This window comes from Phacochoerus africanus, chromosome 8 (assembly GCF_016906955.1).
Source record: "Phacochoerus africanus isolate WHEZ1 chromosome 8, ROS_Pafr_v1, whole genome shotgun sequence".
Lineage (NCBI taxonomy): Eukaryota > Metazoa > Chordata > Mammalia > Artiodactyla > Suidae > Phacochoerus > Phacochoerus africanus.
Genome location: NC_062551.1, coordinates 93613465 through 93625529, shown reverse-complemented (window position 1 = coordinate 93625529; position 12065 = coordinate 93613465). Strand labels below are relative to the sequence as shown.

General features: G+C 57.1%; 1 protein-coding gene across 1 annotated transcript; it reads left to right on the top strand.

Moving 5' to 3' along the window:
* Positions 1-1035: 1035 nt before the first annotated feature.
* POU3F1 (POU class 3 homeobox 1) lies at positions 1036-3177 on the top strand. Its single transcript, XM_047790732.1, has one exon. The coding sequence runs from the start codon at positions 1089-1091 to the stop codon at positions 2442-2444; it is 1356 nt and encodes a 451-aa protein (XP_047646688.1). The 5' UTR covers positions 1036-1088; the 3' UTR covers positions 2445-3177.
* Positions 3178-12065: the final 8888 nt, after the last annotated feature.

The window sequence follows — 12065 nt, the reverse complement described above, 5'->3', positions numbered from 1 at the left end:
GGAGAAGGAGCGAGAAGGTGGCGGCGCCAGGGGTCAGATACCCATGGGCCCTATGTCCACCACCCTCGTCGGCGGCATTTTTCCCAGAGTCACAGTCTCCATCTCCAGGTCCTATCACTCAGGAACGTCGGAATCGGCCTGGTCATAGGAGCTCCCCTCTCCTCGCAACATCGCTGCCGCGGGCCGTTCTGGCCCCGAGCCACCCGCGCGGTCCTTACCTGGGCCGCAATGCCCTGGAAGAGAGCCCGAGAGAGGCGTGAGGTGGGGCCAGTCCGACTCTGCTCGCGCCGGACACTGTCTCAAGGCCATGGAGGTCGACGGGGTTGCGCTCTTTCTAGAGGGTAAAGAAGGAAAACGAGACGGGCCGAGGAGGCGCGCAGAGATGAGCTCCGTGCCAGATGGAAGCTGCGGGAGGCGAGGCGGACGAGGTGAGCAGCCGCGCCGCAACCGAGCCGGGGACCCACGCTGCTTCCCGCTCGCAGCCGCCGAGACCCGCGGGAATGCCGGCTCCTCACTGCGGAGGGAGGAGCGCAGGACTGAGCTGCTTCTCAGAGCCCGAGCGCCTCCCGGAGCCCGCCATCCTCGCCACCGCCTTTGGCCACCCCGGCGGGAGACCGGCGGGAATTCTGCTCGCGTGGAGCATGGGACCCGCCGGGCTCGGAGTCTCCAGCGCCAAGGGAAAGCTGGGCCCACGCAGCCAGGACGAGAGGGGGTGCGGTCCCAGTGCCGCCCCCGAGCCACTCCCCACGTGGCGGCCGCGCCCCCGGGGCGTGAGTGTGTACGCGGACTGTAGGGGGGCTGTGAATGAAGCCCGAGCGGCCAATCAGCACGGCCGGCGCGCGGGACCCCGGGAGCGAGGTCCAATGGCTAGCTCTGGGCGGCCGGGCCGGGCTGCAGGCGGGCGCGGGGGGCGGGGGCCGCGGCCGGGGGGCGGGAGGCGGCTCCGCGGGCAGCCAATGGGCGGCGGGTTGGGTGGGGCTCCGGAGCGCCGAGCGGGTCCCGGCTTTAAGCCGGCGGAGCGCGGCGGCGGGGCCCGCAGACGGAGCGGAGCGGCGGCGGCGGCGGCGCGGCGCAGGGCGCGGGGCGGCATGGCCACCACCGCGCAGTACTTGCCGCGGGGCCCCGGCGGCGGAGCCGGGGGCACGGGACCGCTTATGCACCCGGATGCCGCTGCGGCGGCGGCGGCGGCGGCGGCCGCCGAGCGGCTGCACGCTGGGGCCGCGTACCGCGAAGTGCAGAAGCTGATGCACCACGAGTGGCTGGGCGCGGGCGCGGGCCACCCCGTGGGCCTAGCGCACCCCCAGTGGTTACCCACGGGAGGAGGCGGCGGCGGCGACTGGGCCGGCGGCCCGCACCTGGAACACGGCAAGGCGGGCGGCGGCGGCACCGGCCGAGCCGACGACGGCGGCGGTGGCGGCGGTTTCCACGCGCGCCTGGTGCACCAGGGGGCGGCCCACGCGGGCGCGGCATGGGCACAGGGCGGCACGGCGCACCACTTGGGCCCGGCTATGTCACCGTCGCCGGGGGCCGGCGGGGGTCACCAGCCCCAACCGCTAGGGCTGTACGCACAGGCGGCCTACCCAGGGGGCGGCGGCGGCGGCCTGGCCGGGATGCTGGCGGCAGGCGGCGGCGGCGCGGGGCCGGGCCTGCACCACGCGCTGCACGAGGACGGCCACGAGGCACAGCTGGAGCCGTCGCCTCCGCCGCACCTGGGCGCCCACGGACACGCACACGGACATGCACACGCCGGCGGCCTGCACGCGGCGGCGGCGCACCTGCACCCGGGCGCGGGCGGCGGTGGCTCGTCGGTGGGCGACCACTCGGACGAGGACGCGCCCAGCTCGGACGACCTGGAGCAGTTCGCCAAGCAGTTCAAGCAGCGGCGCATCAAGCTGGGCTTCACGCAGGCCGACGTGGGGCTGGCGCTGGGCACGCTGTACGGTAACGTGTTCTCGCAGACCACCATCTGCCGCTTCGAGGCCCTGCAGCTGAGCTTCAAGAACATGTGCAAGCTCAAGCCGCTGCTCAACAAGTGGCTGGAGGAGACCGATTCGTCCAGCGGCAGCCCCACCAACCTGGACAAGATCGCGGCGCAGGGCCGCAAGCGCAAGAAGCGCACATCCATCGAGGTGGGGGTCAAAGGCGCGCTCGAGAGCCACTTTCTCAAGTGCCCCAAGCCCTCGGCGCACGAGATCACCGGCTTGGCCGACAGCCTGCAGCTGGAGAAGGAGGTGGTGCGCGTCTGGTTCTGCAACCGGCGGCAGAAGGAGAAGCGCATGACCCCGGCGGCCGGCGCGGGCCACCCGCCCATGGACGACGTTTACGCACCCGGAGAGCTGGGACCGGGTGGGGGCGGCGCGTCGCCGCCCTCGGCGCCCCCGCCGCCCCCACCGGCCGCGCTGCACCACCACCACCACCACACACTGCCCGGCTCCGTGCAGTGACCCCGCGGGCCAGGCCCCCCGCCGGTGCGCGGCGAGGCGCCGCGCGGCCTGAACTCTTTTTGTTCGGTTGCTTTGGATTTTACAAAAAGCCCAGAAACTTTCGAACAAAACCAAACACCCGGACGACCCTCTCCGGCGAGCGGCGAAGACGGCCAGTAAGCTGCGTCGCCCGAGCCCCGAGAAAGAGGAGCGAAGATCCGGTACGCGCCAACTCACCACGGGCATCTTGCCCGTCGCCTGCTCCCTGTCCCCAACCCCTCGACGACCCCCGCCCCTGCCCCCCGGGCTGTTCGGGGCCGGATCCCGGCAGCGGCCTCCCCACAGCGACAGGTAACGCGGTTCGGGGTTAGGGATTCCCCGGGAGAGAGGACGAAGAGAGGAGGGTTCCCCATCCCTCTCCCCGGCGCGGATTCCCGAGCCTGCGGGTCGAGAGTGGGGGACTGTCACTTTATTCGCTCCATGCCTCTTCTCTCCCATAAGGATGCGCCCCATTCCCCCTTACCCTTCCTCCGGGCTTGGTTTTTTACAGTTTTTATTTATTCATGGAGCCTCTCCGCTCCGGGGGTCCTTCTAACTCCGCCCGCGCCCTTAATTTAAATCGCTGTATACTGTATTTATCCGGGCCCCGGAGGGGAGGCCGCGAGAGCCGCGTCTGTGTATAAAAGCAGGAAATAGCCAAAGCTTTAATCTAGCCTAATTTATTTTTCCCCCTTACCTTCCCCTACCCTACCCCGAAAAAAAGCAAAACAAAAAAAAACAAAAACAAAAACTAACAAAAAAAAAATTCGAGTGTTCATTTTTCGTTTCGTTTAATCCGAGCTCCGGCTCGGTTCCCGGCCAAGCTCGAGGGGTCTGCGCTCCCACGCGCACGCGGATGGGAAGGGCTTTTGCCCGGCCGCAGACCGACCACCGCACATCAGGGCCCCCGCTCCCCGCGGGGCCCTGCCCTCCTGGCTACAAACAAACGAAACTTGGAAAAGTTGGAGATATTTTTTAACCAGCTGTAGAAATAAGCCGTTCCCTGAGAACCTTCTGCCTGAGTCCCTGCAGCTTCAGCCCGCTCCCTTTCCAGCCCCCTGGGATGCGGGATGCTGGGGGAGGCCTGGAGAGAAATTCCCCAAGTTTGGGGTGAGGTGGGAACCATGTAAATATGTGAGATATGTACACACTGGCGGGGAGAAAGAAACATTTTGTGCTTGGTTTTTATTTTTGGTTTTCCGGGTTGCCCTCCCTCCCCACCCTAAAGGATTTTGTACACCCACTAATCCGAAAAAGATATTTTAATATGATTTCCAGATTTCTGATCCATCTCTATTTATTTTCTGGATGTGTTTGGAGCTTCCCCCCCTTCTCCATTTCTCGTTCTGTTACCTTTGAATTTAAATTTTGTTATTTTATTTTTATTATTTTTGGAACAATGTTTTTGGTGCATTCTCTTTGTATCTTTATTGCAAAAAAATAATAATAATGTAGACTGGGAAGTTCCCTTTATATTTATGTTATAGTAAATATTTTATTACTCACATAAACATGTACCCCAGGGCCGTGTCCTGTCCTCTTTACTACCAGGGCTGGGTTGGTTTGTGGGTGATGGGATGGGATACCCTGGCTCGCCTCCCCCAAAGTTCTGGCCCCACTGTCTTGGAGGAAGGTGACCACTCAGACCTTCCAGGCCAGTATCAGGGCTATCTGTTACTTGGGCAAAAGTTGGACCATGGCCTCAGGTGAGTGAGGTTAGGGAAGATGAGGTTACCTTGTATCCCCTCCCATCAACAGACTATCCTGGGACCAGAGCAGGACTTGAGACACTGCAGACACCATAACGAATTTACGAATTTACGTCGCCCGTTCTTCAGGCGCAACTCAGCTGCCCTTCTGGGCCAGGGAAGAAGCCTCTGTCTCTCTGCCTGGACCACCAACCAGGCACCTTTGTATCCTCTCCCCGACACCCTCACCCCTGACTTTGGTTTCACTTTGCACTCCGTGGGTGGGGCCCAGACCAGCTTCATCATTCCCATTCCTGGAGCAGGTGGAAGCTGAGTCAGGCCCCCCCACCAACCTCACCCCAGCTGGCTTTCCACTCGCACACAAATGGTCCCTAAACCTGCCTGGATCTGCTGGCAGCTCTAACAGCTTAGACGAGGGTCCTGCGGGAGTTGAGTGGCCAGAACCTCCACCTGTGTCCTTGGGCAAAACTAGTCCTTGTTCTTTACAAACAAACGACCTGCCCCAACTTCTCTTGGGGAGGAGTCAGGCCTGAAGAGCTGTGCCACCAGAAAGCCCTGGCACCTCTTCTCAAAGGATGGGTCCCCAAGCAAACCCCGGGGAGTGAAGCTTATGCCTGTGTAAGGACTCCAGGGCCACGCAGTCATGACCTGGGAGGGAATATAGACATGCTCAGACCTCCGCCTCCCAAGCCATCAGCGCAGTGTGTCCCCTTCCCCAGAATCAGAATGGTCGAGGCAGCTCTGAGTCCGGGGCCAAAGCCTCAAATATGTGTGTTCCAGTTAAGATCCTCTTTCTCCTTTAAAACACCTCCTCTGAAAAATGCTAATAAAACAGCTCTTCCTGTTTCCTCCGTAGATGCAGTTCTTTTCCCTTCTTAGGAGAAACCGCATGAGGTTTCTCTTACTCTTCGTGGAGACAAAGCTCAAGGACGCAATGGCTTGACCGGGGAGAAAGTTGTGTCCCTAATGAGGGGATGTGCAGGGCCCACTTCTGCCAGGAAGCTGTCCAAACCCAGGCCTGTAAGAGGCCTTGACTCCAGCTGACAGCATCTCAGGCACCCAGAGGTGTTCCCAGGCCCCCAAGTTGGCTGTCTCTGGGGAGCTGAGGCCTCAGGATGACTTACGCATGCTGCGGGTTCCTGGTAACATCCTGGGCTCTGCCCCTCCATCTCGGGGGGGGGGGGGGGGGGCGGGGGGAGAGGTCTCTGCAAGTACAAAAAGGCTGCCCGCCTCTCAATATTGCTTTTTTTTTTTTTTTCTCTTCCTCCTTCCGTCCAGCTTAGTGAGCGATTAGCCCTGCAATTAGCACAGTGTCCCAGGCAGTCCGTTCCCCACACTGGCAGGCCAGGGAGCCTCCCCATGCTTCTTAAAAAGGAGGCTAGAAACTTTACCTGCCGATTGGGTGACAGTGCGACCGGGAGCCGCTGGCCACCAGACCTAGGCCCCTCGTTTGCTGCTCCGCTAAGAATGCAACTTCAAAGTGGTCCCTTACGCCCTCCTCGTTTCTTCCTTCTTGGATTTGTCCAGCCTCAGGGCCTTGAAATGGAAGCCAGTGTAGCTCAGAGCTCCCTGGCGCCTGTACCACCCTGAGCTGCAGCAGGTTTGAAGGTTGGGAAGGGTGGCCGGAAAGACAGAGCCTTGTGCTGGCCTCTGCTTGCAGCTGACACCAGTTGATTGATTGATTTCCTAATTGTCTGCTTAATCTCATCCAAGAGGGTGGATTTAGTATTAAGCAGGTCAACGCAAAAACAGCAAAACAATGTGGCCCCCAAGACCCAGCAGCAGCTGAGGAGTAGAACAAAAAAAATGGAAAAAAGTGGGAAAGTGAGCGGAAGAAAACCTCCCATTTGGCAAGGATTTTGCTTAATGGGACACCAGCCTGGGACAGCTACCCAGTAACCCACCCATTGGTCACAGAAGGTCCCAAGGGGCTCCTTCCCCCAGCCTCCAGCCTCAGGAGATGGTAGGAATCACAGTACATCTGATTGTGTAAGAAGAAAACCATAGGCGACAGAGAGAAATGGTTTTCCCTGGAGCCTTACTCCCTGGGTAGATTAGAGTTTAGGAACAGCAGCCAGCTGTGACCTTGACCCAGGTTTCTCCATCCCATGTATATTCAGATCTACCTGTTCATTCCCAAAGGACGCTTCAGACTTCCTTTCATTCAAGGGAGCCAAATGTCCCTGGCATTGACCTCCTGGGAAGCCCAAGCTTTCCCCAGCAGGTTTGGGATTTTTCTCATCCAGTCCCCCTCCCATTCTCATTTTAACAAAATTATTTTCTAAGATCATGCAGCCGCAGATTCTGATAGCTAAAACTTTCCTTTCCCCATGTGCGCCTCTGTGTGTTGATGTACAAATGTGTGCATGTGCCACTGTACCTGCAAATCCATAGCTGCTCCCAGAGGTAGAAGGGGGAAAGACCGGTCTGAGCTACACTGCTGCTGCTTTGAGCTGGGAGAACACTTGCAGCATGGGAGGTTGGCTAAAATGGGTAGAAGGAAGGTGGCCATGGTGGTCGCCTGTGGTCATCCAGGCAGACCCAGAAGGTGCCTGGCCCTGCACCTCCAGAATGACTGTATTCGCTCCCCTCCACCTGCCCCAGGAAGTGGTGCTGGCTTCTACACTGCAGAGCTGAGGACCTGTGCCATCAGCCCTTGACCCTAGGGCTTGACTGGGTGTCCACAGGAGTAGCTGACTCCCAAACACAGCTGCCCACTTAGGGCTCTTTAGAGTCAAGTCCCCTCTGGAGGGGGCTCTGGGTCGGCATGTAGGAGGGTCAAGCCACTAGTGACTCCCCCGGACCCAGGCTTTCCGCAGTAGGGCTTGAGCCCCAGAAAGGAGGCCCACCTGAGCAGGGGGAAGAGTGAGAGCTGGTTGGTTACCTGGCCTGGCCTCTCCCCTTAACCTTAGTGAAAGCGATTCACCAGGGCCTCTGGCTTAGTGCCTGAAGCCGGAGAAGCCTTCAGTCTTCCCCCTGCCCAGCATATCTGAAGGCCCTGGAGTTAGTGTTTGGCCCTCCATTCATGGCTCCAATTGCCGCTTGGGAGGCCTCTGTGTGGGAGGACTGCCCTCTATAGGTCCCTGAGCTGGGACATGGCAACAGTCACCAGGGCCACCTCACCGCTGAGCCTACCTCCAAATCAGCATCAAGTTGGTTGCTCTTGAGGGTGCCAGGTAGAGCAGAGGCGACGACTGTCTCCAAAGGAAGCGATCCTGCCTCACACCCACCCAGGCTTGCCCGTGACCCTTCTCCATCTGCCGCCCTGCCTGCTCCCACAGCCCCTCCCAGAAATTCACCATCACAACTGCCTCCTCTGTCTGGCCCACTCGCACCCATGGCCACCACTCCTCCTCCTAAAACCCCGACACACGCTCGGCCAGCTTGCTTGCTCACACACACGCTGACATTTGCGGGCACACCCAAACCACCATCTGGCTGTCCAATGCCAGCCTCTGGGTCCTTGGCACTGAGCACTCACGTGTCACAGGGTACCTGGCACCTGTGCTGTTTGATTTAACACCTGCAGCCGTCCTTTCCACACTTTGACGGGGTCCCCTCCTCTCGTGATTTCAAGCACACAAACCGCTTTCCAAACACGCCCCTGCCCATCATTGTTCCCAGCTCCTCCCAGATCTCTCCTGCTCCCTTCAGATAATTAAAGTTGGGCTGTGTGTTTGTATGTATGTGTGATCTTATTTTTTAAACACACACCCCCACACATACATATGCGTGTATATATACAAACACACACAGCAATCAGATCTATCTGTTCCTGCCATCGTCCCGCTCGTGCGATACAACCTCAGCGAACACATGTCCCCACATGGCCACGCCATGAACCCAGCATCTCCTAGTCACAGGCTTCTGATCACACACACACACACACACACTCACACACACTCACTGGCACTTTCACACAGTCATGTCCACCCCCAGCTCCCTGGTGTTTCTCTAGGGGCATGACCTACCTCCCGCCCACCTCCAGGGCATCTGAATGGGCTCCCCTCAGACGAGCCAAGTACCAGGAGGGCACTGCTTCAGTGCCCCCCACGCGCACACCCCCAGTGGACGTGTCTCTGGCTGAGCCTGACCAGGGTGGGTCTGGGTATTATTAGGCTGCAGAGACAGCACGGAGGCATATGGTCTCGTACACAAGAAATAATGTTCATGTTAAATCAGACCTCATGCATAATGCATGGTGCCTGATCTCACATTATTTTGGGTGTTCGTCAAAATCAGTGTTCTTTCTTGTGAGGGCTCCTGAAAAGAAGGGGGAAAGGCGTTTGCTAATTGCACCCGCAGCCTGGACCAGGGAGCCGAGCCTGCCCAGAGAACCTTCCTCTGGCCCCACCTCACACCCCTGCCCCGGGTCTCATCCCTCTGTCCCTTCGGTCTTGCCACATGGAAGGAGGGGCTGACTCGGATTTGTGGCAGGCAGGCGAAAGGCCCCGTGTTATTTTTATTTCTTTTCTCTCGGCTCTCTTGTCCCCGGAGGGTTCCGGGGAATAGCAGTGCCTCCGTTGTTCGCACACCCGATTCATTTGCCGTTTTATGAACTCCCCTTTGATTCATCGCCTCCCTAAGTCAATGATTCACTCCTGATGGCTTTTCAGAAATCCTTCTTCAAAGGCTCCAGATTATTCAGCTCTGAACAGGAGCCGACCTGGACCTGCGCTGCTACTACCCTCCTTGCTTAGGGTGGGAAATTGTCTTCATCCTTGGCCTTTCCCGGGGCCCGGCCAGCTCCAGAAAGGGGGAGGCCTCCTTTCTCGAAGAAGCTGCTAGAGTGGACCCTGGCGGCTCATCCAGAGACCTGGCCCTCCAGCAAGGACCCCTCCTGCCACTGAGGGTCACTTGCCTTTTCTCATTATCACCAAATCCCCTGGGGACGCCCTTCAAGTCTCGAGGGAGGCAAAGAGCAAAATAGCGAAGCACAGGGACCAGACAGATCTGAGTACAAATCCCGGCTCCTCCTCTTATCAGCTGTGTGACTTTAGGTCAGCTCCTTAGCCTTTCTGTGCCTCAGTTTCCTGATACAGTGACAGTGGTGATCCCTACATCATACGGGTATTTCTTTTCTTTTCTTTTCTTTTTTCTTTTTTTTCCTTTTTTTGGCTGTCCCATCCAGGGATCAGATCTTAGCCGCAGTTACAACCTACACTGCAGCAGCAGCAACACCAGATCTTTAATCCACTGGGCCAGGCCGGGGATTGAACCTGTGACCTGGCACTGTAGAGATGCCACCAATTCTGTTGCACCACATGGGAACTCCCATAGAGCTACTTTGAGGATTAAGGGGCATGATGTGTACATACACTGCTTAGCAAAAGCAGGTGATAGATGAATGAAAGCTGCTTTATTGTAAGGCCTGGGCAGGGCGTCATACAAAAACAAGTGAATAGAGAAGAAAACCAAAACGTGATGCACTTTTACCTCAGACCCCATTGTCCAAGGCACTCTGACATAAAGCTCATCCAAGCACTGACTTGGTGCTTTATTTTCATTATCTCGTGATCTCTATTCCTATTTTGCAGAAGAGGATACTGCTGCCCAGAGAGTTTGAGTGACTATCCAAGACAGCATCCAAGACAGCAAGACTAGTTAATGAGAAAGCCTAGAATAAAGCCCATCTCCTTTTTTTTTTTTTTTTTTTGTCTTTTTAGGGCTGCACCCACGGCATATGGAAGTTCCCAGGCTAGGGGTCAAATCAGAGCTCCAGCTGGAGGCCATTGCCACAGCCACAACAACGCAGGATCCGAGCCTCGTCTGTGACCTGTGCCATAGCTCATAGCAATGCCAGATTCTTAACCTACTGAGCGAGGCCAGGGATCAAACCCGAGTCCTCGTGGATACTAGTCAGGTTCGTGGCTGCTGAGCCACGATGGGAACTCCAGAACAAAGCCCATCTTATCTGACGCCCAGGTCCGTGTTATTTTTATCCTCCCTGCTGGGGTGAACAGCAGAGTCCAGGATTTGGGGTACATGTCCAAAGCAGAGAGGGTTCCAGAGCTCAGCACTGGGCCAGGGAGAGAAATGGGGACCAAGGGTGTTGGAGCTAATTGGCTAGGATCTGTTCCCTTCTCCACCACCCCCCAAATCAGGTAAATTCCACGAGGCTCAGGGAGGTTGGGTGCCTCACCTGAATCACCAAGAGAATCAGGAAGTGTCCATTCAGAGCACTGGGTCCTAAGAAGCTACATGTAGTGGCTCAGGAGACGGGCCCTGGCATCTGCCCAGGCTTCCATTCTGGCTGCACCACCTACTCCTGGCAGGACCTCGGCTAAGCCATGCTCTCCAGACCTCAGTTTCCTCGTCTGTCAAAAGAAGCCAGACCAGTACTGCCTGGTGGGATTGCTGTGAGGATTAGATGAGACATGATAAACATAAACCCTTAGAAGAGAGCCTGGCATAGTGGAAGTGCACATTAAATGTTAGCTATAAAATCAATTTTATATGTACAGTATATATTATTGTATTATTGCTGGGGCTGAAGCAGTGCAGAAAAATAATGCCTAGTGCTTTTTCTCCCCCCAGAATTATTTCTCTTCATTCTCAAAACCATTCTGGAAGGAAAAGTTCAGGCTCTCCATTCCCAGTCCACAGATGAAGTAACGGAGGCTCAAGGATCTTGAGGGGCTTGCCCAAAAGGACCCAGACAGTTAGTGGCAGGTGCAGTCTCCAGGCTATTCCCCACTTCTGACTCTTTGTGGCAACCCTGTGCTCCCAGTAATGGGCTCTGAGCCCATTCTAAGTACTAAGGCTCTGGGGAGACAACACCCAGAGGGTCAGGCAAGGCCTCAGACATGGTGGTACCATTAAGCTGGGTCTTTGAAGAATGAGCAGAGGGTGAGTTCCCATCGTGGCGCAGCAGAAATGAATCAGACTAGGAACCATGGGGTTGCGGGTTTGATCCCTGGCCTCGCTCAGTGGGTTAAGGATCCGGCATGGCCGCGAGCTCTGGTGTAGGTTGAAGACACGGCTCGGATCCTGCATTGCTGTGGCTGTGGCTCAGGACAGCAGCTGTAGCTCCGATTGAACCCCTAGCCTGGGAACCTCCATATGCCGCAGGAGCAGCCCTTAAAAGAGAAAAAAAAAAGAGTAGAGGGGTTGCCTCTGGGGCTCATAGCTCAGCACCTGATCCCGCAGAGGTAAAACCATCCAGCGTCAATGCCTCAGACCCCACTAATCCCCCTTCCCTGAACCTCATGCCTCTTCCTGCCCTGCTCAGGACCCCTCCACCTATCCCCTTTGACCCCAACATGGAAGATTCAACTTGAGTTCAAGGCCCCTAGACCCTGCGAAGCCACCTACCATGACCCTAATCTGACTATAGATTCCTTCAGGTCCCAACTCCTGGTTCTACTGCATCCCTGCCCAGAGGTTGACTACCAAACCATGCCACAGGGCATCCCAGCCCCAAAGGTGGGGCCCAGGTACCTGGCTCTAGGTCTCACTCACCCCTTAGTAGGACCCAAGTTAGGTCATTTCTCATCTCTGGACCTCAGTATATGAAATGGGCATGTCCTCAGTTATCCATCAATCCATCCTACTTCCATCCACTCACCCATTCACCAACCCACCCGAGCACTCATGTAACCATCCATCCATTCATCTACCCACCCATCCACTCATCCATTCATTCATGCAACCCTCAATCACCTCTTCAACCACACACCCATCCATTTACCCAACCTCCCACCACGCATCCAATCATCCAATGTAACAGGCCCTATGTTGAGAAGGATGAACACAGAAATGAGTAAAACCAATCCCCCTGCCCTTAAAAAAACCCTGGATTAGCCTCTTTCCTCCCCTACCTCTCAGTCATGGAGTGCAGACGTGTGAAAGCCCAAGAGGGACCATGAAATCTATACATCTACGAATCTTGTGT